Raw genomic sequence first — 13750 nt, forward strand, 5'->3', positions numbered from 1 at the left:
GGTTGAATTTGTCTCATTTCTTTCAATATCCAGCTAGTTTGCTCAGCTCAGGAGTTTAACAGGAGATTGCTGAGGCAGGTAATGGAATGAGAATTTGCTTTGCTTATTGTCTGAACGATGTACATCTTTCTTCCCCAGAGGGCTACTGATAAAAACATGAAGGTCTTGTAATGTAATGTAATGGCCAAAGATTGTTAAACCTTTTAAGATAACGAGTGGTTCTCAAACTTCCTAATGCTGACGCCCTTTAATACAGTTCCTCATGTTGTGCTGGCCTCCAACCATAAAATTACTTCGGTACTATTTCATAACTGTAATTTTGCTACTGTTACTAATCATAATGTGAATATCTGTGTTTTCCAATGGTCTTTGGTGTCTTGACCCTCAGGTTGAGAACCACTGTTTTAAGATGAATTTGCATATGGTTTTCCTTCTGAAATGGTAACCTTGCCTCTGCACCATTCCAAACATATCTATGTAACTGCTCACATGCACATAACTGGCATTTGGAGTCAGAAAATAGCTATGAGGAGGCAGGCATGGATTCTAAAATTTGAAATGAATGTTTTTATGGTGGAAAGTTTTTGAGACAATCTCTGTCAGATCACAAAGGGACTACTTTACTTTGTTATAGGTAACCATCTTTGGGACACTTGGTTTATGAGTAAATATGAAAGTTTCCAATCTTAGGAAAGTACTCAATGTAGTCCAAAATTGACAGCATCTCTGCAACTATATTCTATCTATAACAATGTTTGATTTTCCTTTTATGCCACATATTGGCTGTGAGAGACAATTACAGGGTAGCATCAGGAAGAGGAGTTGTTTAGAAGATTGAACTGCCAAGACAGCCTAGGTATCAACCATTTACAACAGCTGTCTGCCAACAATCAGTGTGGCTATGCTAGTATGTAGCAGATATGGTTTAGTTCTGGCAGCAGAGCTAGTAACCTAGAGCGTGATCTTCCTTATTCTTTCTTGCTTTAGAATGGTCTTCTTTCTGATTATTTTTCCATGGTCATCTACTTGCGCATTTTTGCTGATTTGTTCTGTCCATTTAGGGTGAGGAGGATGCTGCATTAATGCTAAAGGTTGCATTGGGTCCCTATTACACCCATCCCATGTACAGACCCATACTATCAGACCTTACAACAAGGGAAGAATCCCACTCTCCATGTTACTCACCTCTGGAAGAAGGATTCGACTCAACCAGCCAATTTCCAGAACCCTTCTCAATTCCGTATTCATGGCATCCAGGTCAGTTTGTAGTATGGCCTTATCACTAGCATCTCTCAACTGACATAGACAGGGAGAACAGTCAGTGTACATTCCTAGAACTTTGTCTTAGACTCCACTGTGACCGAGTTCATGCTAGTGACCAACAGATAACATACTGTAGCTCATTTTGACCAAGAGACTATAAGGGTGACAAACTGTAGCTCATTTGGCCTACAATCAGATTGTTAACTTCTCAAAAGTAAAACTAGCTTTAGACAGCTCTCTTTTCAATAAAAAGATCCAGAAAACAGTCAGATGTTTGAGGTCTCTTTGCATCTGGGCATGCTCAGTTTCACAAGTGAAGGTCTTTTCTCCAGCATGAATTAGTACCATACTTTCTGCTTTAGCTTAATGTCTAGAAAAAGGGACCCACTCTTGACTTGCAGTTTCTGAAGTCACATCAGCATCCTCCTAAGTAAGAGCTATCACTAAGTTCTGAGCACACTGTGTATATCAGGTACTGTGAATACATAATTTCACTTACTGCCCCCAATAGCCTCACAACACTGTACAAGGTCTGATTATTCTCATTTCATAGGTGAGAAAGCATAATCAAATAAATTTAGTGTTCAAGATTACATGGCTAATGTCTGGTGGCTATCTCTGGGAGGTCTGCCATTTTCTGAACGGAAACTGAGGAGTGGATGGGGAAGGAACTAGGAGGAGAGGAGTAAGGGGAATCTATGATCAATACACAATATTTGAGAGAATACATTTATTTTTAAAAATTACAGGACTAAACAGAGTCTGTCTAACTTAGTAGCATCCCTTTTATACAATACAGTTCTACAAAGGGTGTATAAATTATCAAGATGGGAATCGTTATTATACATTATAATTTAAAAGATAGTTTGTAGATCAAGCTGAGAATGTTAGGGAAAGACTGCCTTAACTTTACCTTCCTGGTAGAGGGTCTGCTGTAGTTTCTATCTATTTGTTCTCCATGATTAAGAAACATGTTTGCAGATGGCTTGTCCTGTCTAAGTAGTTACTGCTGACCTCCCAGCACACACAAGATAATCTCTGTGTGATATATGGGAGAATTATAATAGATTCTTTTGAGGCCATCTCCAAGTTCCAAATCAGCAGCACAGGGAGACCATTCATATTCTAACAGATATAATAATTTGGGTGCATGGAAATACATTGATGCATGTAGCCTTCAAGGGCTGGAAGGCGCACAACAATCTAACTCTTGAGTCCAGGTTAGATTGCTATGTGTTCAACTCTACCACGCATTCTCCTTTCAGTGTAGCATGTCCATGGTCTCTTTCTATTTACAGGACACTTACAGCTGTAGCAATAGCTAGTGCCAGAAATGTGTGGCCACTGAATGGGCAGGGAATGGGATGGGAGGTTATGGTCAGTCAGAACATGACATAAGAAGGAAACAAATCAGCACTAGCAAATAATTTGTCCTTATTTACAGCTTAAGATAGTACAGCATGGCTTAGATGCATGTGCCAAATAAGGCGAGTCGGAATGAGTGAATAGAATTCGCTTCATTTTTTTACAAAGCTAAATCCCTGTTACAGTTTACCTAGAATGTCCTCCCAAGGCCCAGACTGGTGTTATTGGGAGGTAGTGGACCGTTTAAGAGGTTTAGCCCAGTCAGAAGGTGAGCAACTTTAATCTACTACATGATTTTCACCATCATGTGCTGTCTTGCCATATGCTGAAAGCAAATCATTCATGGGCCGAGCCCTGCAAAGCTGTGAGCCACAGCAGAGCTTTTTCTTTGTAAGTTAGATTGTCTTGGGTATTCATTAGAGCAATGGAAACCCAATACAGCCTCCCCTGACAAAGCTACTCTTTTTGCTTTTACTGCCATACTTTCTCAGTGAGAGAAACATGACATAGCCATCTCATTTCTGTGACAGCCTTTCTGGAGATGCATGGTCATTCTTATGTGTGTTGTGCCTACTAGCCTCATTTGATGTGTATACATGTGTGGAGTCTCACAGGTCCTATGGGAAGGAAGCCTCCCTTCATGGTAGGGTATGTTCAACTTGTGTTGTTGGCTAGCATGGCCCAATTTTCAAGCTATGAGGATCAAGAAAGCCTAAGAGGCAACAAGAGGCCAACTTTCGATATTTACTGATGGCTGAACTGAGATGACATTGAGTTCAGAATTCCAATTGAAATTGTCCAAAACTGAAACATGCTTGGCTTGGGGCCCAGATGATGGGTGGAATGGTGTGGTCTGAGTGCTTTAGCCATTCCGCTTCTGAGGCAGTGTGGCAATTAGATATGTAAATGAAGAGGCAGTGGGTATTCTTGCAACTTTATCTCACAAGCCCCTCTTCAAATTAAACTTTAATTAGATCAAAAGCAAGCACAACACCTGCCTTGGGGACAGCATCAAAGCTAGATTATTATAAGCAGTTGTGCCCACGCATGGACATTACATTATGAGAAGCATGCAACTAGTGTAGTCCTCAAAGTCATAGTTCACCCTCCCTAGTACTTTTAAAACCCATATTTTGAGCCACAATTATGCATTTATACAAATCCTCTAAGCAAACTGTAGAGGAGGGGATACAATTCCTATCTTGGAGAGAGGAGAAATAATTGCAAAAAGGTGCAGTTACACAATTAGTGTTGTGAGTTGTGTTCCTCTCAAAAGAGATGTTAAGTCCTAACCCCCAGTACTTTAGAATGTACCCTTATGTGAAATTATAGTCATTACATTGTAATTCACTGTTAATTTGAGACCATACTAGATAGGGCAGGTTTTAATCCATTACTATCAATGGCTCTCACAGAATATGGCCATATGAAGACAGAGACATTGAAGATGAAAAACAAGATGAGAGTGATTCATTTACAAGATAACGATCAACAAAGATTGCCAGAAAAAAATGATCAGAAGCTTGGAAAAGGCAAAACAAGTTTCCCCTAGCATTTTTAGAGGGACCATGAACCTGCTGATAATTTGGATTTAAATGTTGGAGTTTCCAGAATGATGATAAGGTAAGATTCTGTTAAATATTTGGTACTTAGTCATGGCAGCCTTAGGGAGATAATACGGATGGTAGGTAGCTAATTTGTATCTGAGCTCAGAGCCCTCAAAACTTCCCCCTATTTCCTGTTACTTTCTCCATGGAGAAAGTGACATTTACAAACTTGAAAGAGTAGCCTCTTTGAGGAGCTCACTCTTTTCACGTGTGGCTGTATCAAGTATAATGAGAACACTTGGCATCTGGTTGGCCTAGTCTTGACCCAGGAGTCACTGACCAAAGAGAGACTTTCATCCAAAATACAGCAGTCCCTGTAGACTGGCATAACACATACAGTAATACATTCAGGTGACAAACACTAGATGATAGCAATCGTAACTGGAATCATCAGACAATGATCACACATCTCTAGTACTCTGGAACCAAATACAGAATGTGGCCATATCAAAAGCGATATTTTCCCTCCCCTGCTCCAACCCCCCTGCACTCACCAAGTTTTCATCCAGGAAAGCTTTGGTGTCATCGTAGAGCCCTTTAAGACTAAATGTAACATCTACTGCATCATTTCTGCTTAAAGTCTGAGAGGAGAAGAAAGGAGAAGAGTGGAAGGGAAAGGACAAGATAGAGGAGCTGGTTAGTAAGCATGCAGCTGGCTTCTCCACGGGAAGGTAGGGAAGAGACTAGCAGGACGTCGCTGTAGGTGGGGAAGTAATATTAAAAATACAGCACAGCTGGCACAGCATGAGCACCAACCAATTGACACCGGCTGTCAATGGTTAACGGGCAACAATAGAGCTCTATTGGTGTGCCCTGCAAAGAAGCACAATACAGCTTAGCTTTTGGCATCATTGATTGGGTACAGTAGGGAACAGGAAAATAGGAGATTTGCAAACCAGAGGGAAATTTGCAAATCATACTTGTCGCTAGGTTAAAACTACCTTTCCCATGATATGTAGAAATAAGTCTAACCATACATATCTCTTCTTGAAACTCATGACCTTTGGACCTCCTTCAACTAGGACCTGGCCTAAAATAAAATTAACTCACATTTTTAACACATCCTGAGCCTACTGTATTTATACCTATTAATGAAATTCACGTTCCTCTCCCTCCATCTCCCTCATCTCCCTCTCCCTCCCTCCCTCTTTATCCCTTCCTCTTCTCCCTCCCTATCCTATGTGTGCATGCATGGGTGCATATGTACATGTGTGTGCACCCTTGTGTCAATGTGTGCTTATATACATTTATGTATGAAAGGGATCCTATCCAAGGCTATTCTCTGTCACTAAGCTACATCTCCAAATCTAAAGTTACATTTTAAAAGCAACACTCAAATCTAATGGCAGTGAGTATCGGCATGGGATGGAACATTTAATGTTAAATGTCCGATCTGGACCTGTCAAGAGGGAAATAAAAGCATCTTGGACCTTTGGCTTCAATGACAGGTGTAACCCCATACGATTATACAAGGCGTCCACTGAATGAGGGAGGTCAAAGACTATGTTTCTTTCCCTTCATTAACTGTTTCACTCTGAGGCTAATGTGGTGGCTAATTACCAGGAACAAACACTGTCTCTCAGGATGATGAATTTTGTCAAGGCATTTCCCCAGTAGCCACCTTGGCCTTGTACAATCTAAGAAATGCCTGCATTCCTATCCATTCTATTTTACTTTATTTTTCAATTTTTGTGTGGTTATATGTTTGTAAATATTCACATGTGCATATGCATGTGTATAGGGGTGTGTGTGTGTGTGTGTGTGTGTGTGTGTGTGCATGTGTGTGTGTTCCTGTAAAGGCCAGAGATGAGTGCAAGGTGTCTTTCTTAATTGCTGTCCACCTTACATTTTTGAGACAGGGTCTGTCATTGGACCTGGAAATCACTGATTAGGCTAGACTGGTTGACTAGAGAGCCTCTGAGATCCCTCCGTGTCTGCCTTCAGACATTAGGATGTAGATGCATATTGCCATGCCTGACTGTTAATGCAGACTACTGGGGTATAAATTCAGTTAGTTATTCATGCTTGCACGGCAAACACTTTACCTAGGAATCCATGACCCCAACCACTATCTATTCTACCCATCAGATTTCTACCTTTTATCACTTGCATATGTTTCTCATGTAAGTTTTGTTTCAACCCCCTTTCAAGTTTGGTTCCTTAATTTCATTTGCTTATTTCTCTCCTTACCTCAATGGGAGTACAGGAAGCTGCACCCGCCTCATTGCCACTGTCTTGGCTATAGAACACATCATTCAGTATGTTAGCACTGGCATTCACAGAATCCATGAGGACAGACACATGCTGGTGGACCTTCATCAGGTCATTAAGTCTGTAATAAAGCAAAGCCAGATGAGTTTGTTGCTATGGATTTATGGTGTGAGGAGCTGGTAGATTAGGATAAGAAGTGAAACGAAAAGCCTGGGTACTGGATTTGAACTCTTTATTCCCTCTTGCTATTTCTGTTCTTCACTAGGTATCCAGTGAAGAAAATTCTAGGAAATGTTTCTAGTCTCCTCTAAGTATTCACCTTTGTTCATGTTTGTTAAACTTTGATTTAGATACTGAAAGACTGAATAAAGAAACTAAAATAGAGGAGCATGGCTGACTGTTGCTGAATCTGCGAGGTCTTTCTACTAGTTAAGAGCAAGCGAAACCAATTTAATTCATTCATTAATTTTTGTGTATTTTCATGTACATGCCAGTGTGTGTGTGTGTGCACACGTGTGGGTCAGAGGACAAGTTGCAGGGAGTTGGTTTTCTCCTTCTACCATGTGGGGCCCTAAGGATCAAACTTAGATGGCCAGTCTTAATGACAAGCACCTTCATGAACCATTTTGCTGTCCCAGAATAAACATTCTTATTCCTACTGGGTCTTGAAAGCAGAGGGAAATAAAAATTCACCTCTGGTTCTAATGGGGAGTGCGAACACTGGCTTATTGTTAAACACAAAGAATCCTTCTTGTGTGGACTGTCAGAGCCCTAATTTTAAAGACTTAGTGAGATTCCTTTCTGAAGCTAAGCTCCTCAGGAGTCAACAGACATCACTGACTATCTCTCCCTATCCATTTTTGGGTTTCCTAGTCCTGCTGATGCCAAGTCAGTCCTCTTACCTGCTAATGAGGTTTTCTGCAAGCCGAGCCAAGTGCTGCATCTGGGCATACTCCCCATCAGAGAGGCTATCTTGAAATTCCTGGACGTCCAGACGGGGTGGTGGGACAGCTTGGATTTCAGTATGCTTAGATTCCCATGTTTTCATTGAGTTCTCAAAGTCCTAGAGATGAAGACAGTGGCAAATTGTAATGATTGGAGTAGCTATGAGGACATGTGGCAGATTTGTCTGAGTATGGCATTTTGTAGGTAATATGGGATATAGGTAGGAAAGGGGAGTGAATACATCCCTATACATTCCCTTATGTCCCTATTTCTATATCTTCCTGTCTTTTAGTCAATGTATCTTCTGTATAAGGTAGTTTAGTTTTTATTATTAGTACACTGGCTCGTGAGACATGAGGCATGGTGATGGATAAGACAGAGGAATATCTTTTGTGCTCCATTCTTTTTCAGATGTATATATTATGTTGTGATGGGATTTAGAGTCAGACATACAAAATTTACTTTTCAATCAGGCTTTTCAATAATGGCATCTTTGCCATCACTGTAGCCTTTTATTTAACATAAATGGGTGACATCTGTAAATGAAATATGTTAAGGAATCTTATGGAGCCCAAAGAGAATATATTCAATGCAAGAACTGTTGTTGGAAAAGTATATTTCTCCACCACCAAAGGTCTTTATTTTTCTGTGCAGTGTAGGGTGAAGGACAACCCTGTTGAAAGAGAAACAGTGTCTTGCAACTGTGTTTTTATGTATTAAAAATGTCTTGAGGCGCTTGTTTACAAATGCAAGCTCTTAGCACCACCCCTTTCCATTCAGTTCAGCGAGTTTGATGTGAGACCTAGGGGTATTTATTTGAACCGTCATTCAAGGTGCCTGATGCAAGCGGCATGCAGAGCTCCCTTTTGGGAATTCTTCTCGATTAGAAATATGATAGCTACAAATAAGGCAACGTAGCAGCTCAAGTAGAACTTTTTTCTTACCAGATCTCTCATCAACACCTGGGCAGTATTCTTGTATTTAATCTTGATAAGGCCTGGTTTCTGAATCCAAGCTTCACCATCCACCTGCACAGGGACACCTTCTTCACCATCAATAGTTATCATCACCTCATGGCACTATTAGAAAATGAGAGAAAGAGAGAGAGAGAAAAAGGAAAACATGAGGAAAGTACTGTGGGTTAATCTGGCATTGGCTCACAGTGTAAATGTGTATTTGAAGAGGCCCTGGCAGAAGATATGTATCAGATTATCCCAGGGAGACAGAGCATGTATTACCTGTGAGCTTTTTGGTTTTAACATCAGTCACCACCTTACTGCCTAACAGACTGCCTACTTCCACTACCCAGGAACTCCTACGATCAGGTAATTGCCAGGGCTACCTCACATCATTGAATTGAATCTAGAACTCTTATCCCATCTTTGTATTCTTCCAACCCTTACTTACCTGGGCAATTCGATGATGATGCAGGTTGATGAGACGAGACATGGCCATCTGCACAGAACCAAAGATCGCCACTACCTCTAGCTTCCCATCATCCATTGCAGGGGCATCATATTCCTAGGAATGAAGAATCATGTCACAATTCTCCCAAGAATCCATATTTTGTCTATAATAAATAAACGTGTCTTGACGACTACTGGTAACATTATTCTAGCACATGAAGAAGTGAGAAAACTATGCTAAATTAGGTAAGTTAGTCAAGCCTGTAAAAGGGAATCGTGCTGGCATTTACATGTGAGCTCCTTTGGAGATCACAAATCAGACACTTTCTTCCCTGTCCAGTATAGCACCACAAACCCCAAAGCCTTCTTGGACTTCTTAGATAAACTCAGAGCAAAGAGCTCATGGCTTTTTTCCCCAGGAGATGTTTTTACTGACATACTATCTTGGGATAAAAACATGGCCTTCTGGGTAATCTTTTGAGTGTCTTCCAGGCCTCAGTAATGGAAGTCAAAATCCAGCTATCACATAACATAATTCTGAGGTTCTTGTTTGATTCTTGTGCTCTAGAATGGCAACTGATTTCAAAAGTTGAACCTACAGATACTGCTAAGGAGGATTCAAGCCTACCTCATCTTTCCCCCACTGTCTACTTTCCATTGTAGCCAGCCCAGCAATGCTTTCTGGGATAATTTAGGAGAGCCATGCCTCTTTCCCTCCCCATTCCTCAGTCCACACTCACGGCGGTGGCTGTGTTGCTTCCCCAGAAGTTGACACCTCCAGCATAGCTGGTAATGTTGAGCACTACAACGCCTTGAAGGTTTGGCAAGGAGACGACTTCTCCATCACACTGAAAGAAAAGAGTAGCTCTTATTGCCAGGCTTTTCACATACCAGCACAAGGATCTGTTACCGAGACAAGGAGGGGCTTGGTCTTCTCTTCACACTATCATTTTCTTATATATGAAATAGAAATAAAGCTTCATGCCTTGTCCGCATGGCTGTGAGCAAGGCTCCTAGAGTTAAATTTGAGAAGAACCAAAGATATAGTGGAAAGGTGATTTCTGAGGGCACAAGATTTCCTTTCACCATGCCCGGGAAACGTCCTTTTCTACGAACCTCCAGGTGTATCCGCTCTTCCAGTTTCCTATAAGAGCGCTGCAGCAGTTCCTTGCTTCCAAGAAGACCATACCATATTTTGTTCTTAAGGCGGCTACTACAGAAAGAGAGGTAGAAAAAGATAGTCAGAAGGAGAATGATATGGTGGTTAAGTGGGTAGGGAAAGACAGGAAGGGGAAAACATCTTATTTTTCAAGTTTTTTTGTTTTAAATCTTATTCTTTAAATTTGCTTTTAATATTGTATTTGCCGGGTGGTGGTGGTGCACGCCTTTAATCCCAGCACTCGGGAGGCAGAGGCAGGCGGATCTCTGTGAGTTGGAGGCTGGGCTGGACCAGCAGCCTCCAAAACAATACAGAGAAACCCTGTCTCGTAAATACCAAAAAAATTTGCTTTTAATATTGTATTTTAAATTTATTCTTTGAGAAATTTCAATTGTATTCATCCTTTATTCACCTGCCCAACCTATTCTTCTGGGATGCACTTCAATTTTCTTATCCTCCCTGGTAGGTGGCCCATGTCCCATTATTGGGACTCAGAGGGTTATTAGAAATTATCCAGGCTTAGTAGCACACACCTTTAATTGCAGCACTTGGGAGGCAGAGGCAGGTGGATCTCTGTGAGTTTGAGGCCAGCCTGGCCTACAAACAAGAGTTCCAGGACAGCCAGAGCTGTTACATAGAGAAACCTTGTCTTGAAAAACAAACACAAGCAAATGAAAAAATGTATATTTTTATTTTCAATGACGCTATCTTAACATCTAGTTTTGGTCACTGTGTTTCTTCATAGCAATAGAAGAGTAACTAAAGATGCAAAAGGATGAATATGGAGCATTAGCTTCCACCACACACAGCAAAAAGTACCCCAATCATTCAAAGCGCATTACAGACTTAAATATAAGAACCAAAAGCAATAAATTTTTGGAAGAAAACAACATTTTCAGAGCTTGAGTTAGATTAGTATGATACCAGAGACATAGTCCATAAAGAGAAATAAATAACTAGACCTTGTAAATTCAAAAATGTTATACTGAAAAACATGCCTCTAAGAAAATGAAACGACACTAATAAACTGAGAGAAACTTTATGAATCACATATCTGGTAACATACTTTGCCCTCGTCCCAGGTCTTTTCTGAGAGAGAGACTCTAGTGGCAGTAGCAGAGGTGGGGTAGCCCTCCTAAAAATATTGATCTGTTTGCCTATCTATCTATCTGTCTGTCTGTCTGTCTGTCTGTCTGTCTGTCTGTCTGTCTATCTATCTACCTACCTATCTATATGAGGGGTGGAGACAGGATTTCTCTGTAGCTTTGGAGTCTGTCCTGGAACTATATAGACCAGGCTGGCCTTGAACTCACAGAGGTTGGCCTCTACTTCCTGAGTTCTGGAATTAAAGGCATGCGCTACCACCTTCCGGCTTATTTATTTTACATCCGGACCAGACCAGTTTCCCCTCCCTCCTCTCTTCCCAGCACCCCCCCAAACACACCCCAGCAACCTTTCCTCCTCTGTTGCCATTTAGAAAATGGCAGGTCTCCCATGGATATCAGCCAGCTATGGTATATCAAGTTGCAGTGAGACTAGGCACTTCTCCTTGTATTAAGGCTCAGCAAGGCAACCTAGTATGAGGAGTAGGGTTCCAAAAGCCAGTAAAAGACTCAGAGACAGCCCCTGTTCCCACTGCTAGGAGTCCCACATAAAGGCCAAGCTATATAAATGTCACATATATGCAGAGGGCCTAGGTCAGTCCCATGCAGGCTCAGGGTGGCTCCTTTAACTTATACTTTTAATTCATAAGAACTCTGAAGCTGTCTTAAGGTATATATCTGTAGGATAAAACTACCAGAAGATACCAGGTGGGCCAATACTAATCAATGAGACCAGATGACCCAATCTGGACCACCAAGAAACAACAGAAGTAGCTTGCATACTTTGTAGCACTGTCAAGCAAAAACAGATTTGGAGCACCTACTAGGACCAGTTAATCTCTTAGAAACAACCCGAAGTTCAAAGCAATCTGTTCTCAATAGCAGTAACAGACATAGCTCTATTTATACAGAAATACACATGGGTAGACTATGGAATGGAAGTACAAATGTATGATGGCAGGCTGATTATCATAGAGCAGCCCAACTTTCAGGATACACTGTCCCTACTAGGCTAGTCTTGAGACCAATGCATTTTATTTCCCAAGGACCTTGGTCTTTCCATTGCTTGTCTGATGTAGGAATACATATGTGTATCATGATTATATGTATTTATATAGAGAGCTGAGCCTCTTCCTCTTACTTGTATTGTGCTGGGTGTTCTTCTCTTCTGGTATTGAACTCCAGAGAAATTTTTGCATCTAGTCCAATTCCAAAGTAGTTGTTCATGACACACTTTTCTTTGAAGCGCCTGAAATTAGACAGGGAAGAATGCAGAAACAAAAGCAGGAAAGAAATACTAGTGTCACGGTATCAGACTTCATTTGCTTGATGAAAAATCACCAAGGGAAGGCCTTGTCCACTGGTACAAGCCATATGGTTCATGAAAGGTATTTATAGATTGTTTTTGTACCCAAGAGTAACTTGTTAGTTCTAACAGAAAATGTCCAGTCAGTCTGGAAGCTTTAGAGAGATTGCGGCTCATATTAAAGAAGCCAAATTTGTAACCTTAGTTATATTTGTAGACCTCAGATATGCATCATGTTTCTACAAGTAGAATGAAACAGTCATAGGCTATTCCCATAAGTAATTTTGAGTATGTTAGTTGCCAATATATTTTGATTACTTGAGTATATATTACTATTCTCAGTGATGTCTGACTCCTTCCTGGCACTTTCACACCAGAAAACAAAGGTGTACACATTTCACATTTGAGAGGAAAGTCTGGTAAAAGAGGGTACAACAACAACAACAACGAAACAAAGTTTTTAGTTTCCTGTATTCATCTAGGGTATCAACACTAATGCTAGAGTATTCTAGAACTAGTTCACACTAGCCCATGTAAACTGTGCACACTCATTCCCGATTTTGCACTCAAAGACATAGGGAGATTTAAATTAGTCTCTAAACTTACATGTTTTACCTCCCTTGACCACAGTGAGAAACTGAAGTTTCTCTAATAGCCCATCACCCAAGTGATCTAAATGAACTCAAGATAACTTAGTGTGGTATGTTTTGCTGCTGGGTTATGTTAGAGAAGTAAGACTACTGGAGTAAGTGTACTTGGATTTCCTATCCAGTCCCTTACATGACCATTTATTTATTTGTTCATTTGCGTGGGGGTGTGTGTCTTCAACCATTTACAATTAAAAGCAATACTGAGAAAATAAGTTCTGTGACATAATAACTAACATTTATTATGTGTTTACGGTAGCAGCTGCTGATGCACACAGCACGTAACTATGAGTATCAATATACAAATCAGTGCAAGTACGTTGCATGTCTAAACTCAACAACTAGAAAAAGCTTATATGCAAAGTCCAGTAATTATCTTCACTCCATTTGAAAAACCCAGGGATTACAGTGGTTAAGCAACTGGGTAGATCACACAATTAGTTCAGTTGAATCAGAATTCGGCTCTGGATATGGTGAGACTGTGCTACCAAGCAGAGAGACAGAAAGCCATTAAAAGGTCACACTCTTGCATACTTACATCGTTTCCGGTGTATGATGTAAGTGTTCTAAGTTAAGGTTATGGAGGTCTTCACTTGTGAGAGACGGTATAGAAGATAAGATGTCACAATAAGAACCTAAACAGGAAAAACATCACCTTGGAGAGAGATGCAAACCAAAGGCCCTTCTCCCCACTTGTAATTAGCCCTACTTTCCCATGTGAGTTAGGGTCAAGATCAA

The 13750-nt window shown here is 40.8% G+C and overlaps 1 protein-coding gene across 1 annotated transcript in view; it reads right to left on the minus strand.

The window, feature by feature from the left end:
• Dgkk (diacylglycerol kinase kappa) overlaps positions 1–13750 on the minus strand; it is a 124361-nt gene that overhangs the window by 6018 nt on the left and 104593 nt on the right. Inside the window, exons 17-26 of the mRNA XM_040733736.1 lie at positions 13551–13647; positions 12201–12308; positions 9914–10010; positions 9538–9645; positions 8799–8912; positions 8336–8470; positions 7349–7509; positions 6426–6567; positions 4730–4816; positions 1186–1296 (exon numbers count right to left, since the gene is read on the minus strand). Coding sequence (XP_040589670.1) covers positions 1186–1296; positions 4730–4816; positions 6426–6567; positions 7349–7509; positions 8336–8470; positions 8799–8912; positions 9538–9645; positions 9914–10010; positions 12201–12308; positions 13551–13647 — 1160 coding nt within the window. The remainder of the gene's footprint in view (positions 1–1185; positions 1297–4729; positions 4817–6425; positions 6568–7348; positions 7510–8335; positions 8471–8798; positions 8913–9537; positions 9646–9913; positions 10011–12200; positions 12309–13550; positions 13648–13750) is intronic.

This window comes from Mesocricetus auratus, unplaced genomic scaffold, assembly GCF_017639785.1.
Source record: "Mesocricetus auratus isolate SY011 unplaced genomic scaffold, BCM_Maur_2.0 Super-Scaffold_100033, whole genome shotgun sequence".
In the NCBI taxonomy this organism is placed as follows: domain Eukaryota; kingdom Metazoa; phylum Chordata; class Mammalia; order Rodentia; family Cricetidae; genus Mesocricetus; species Mesocricetus auratus.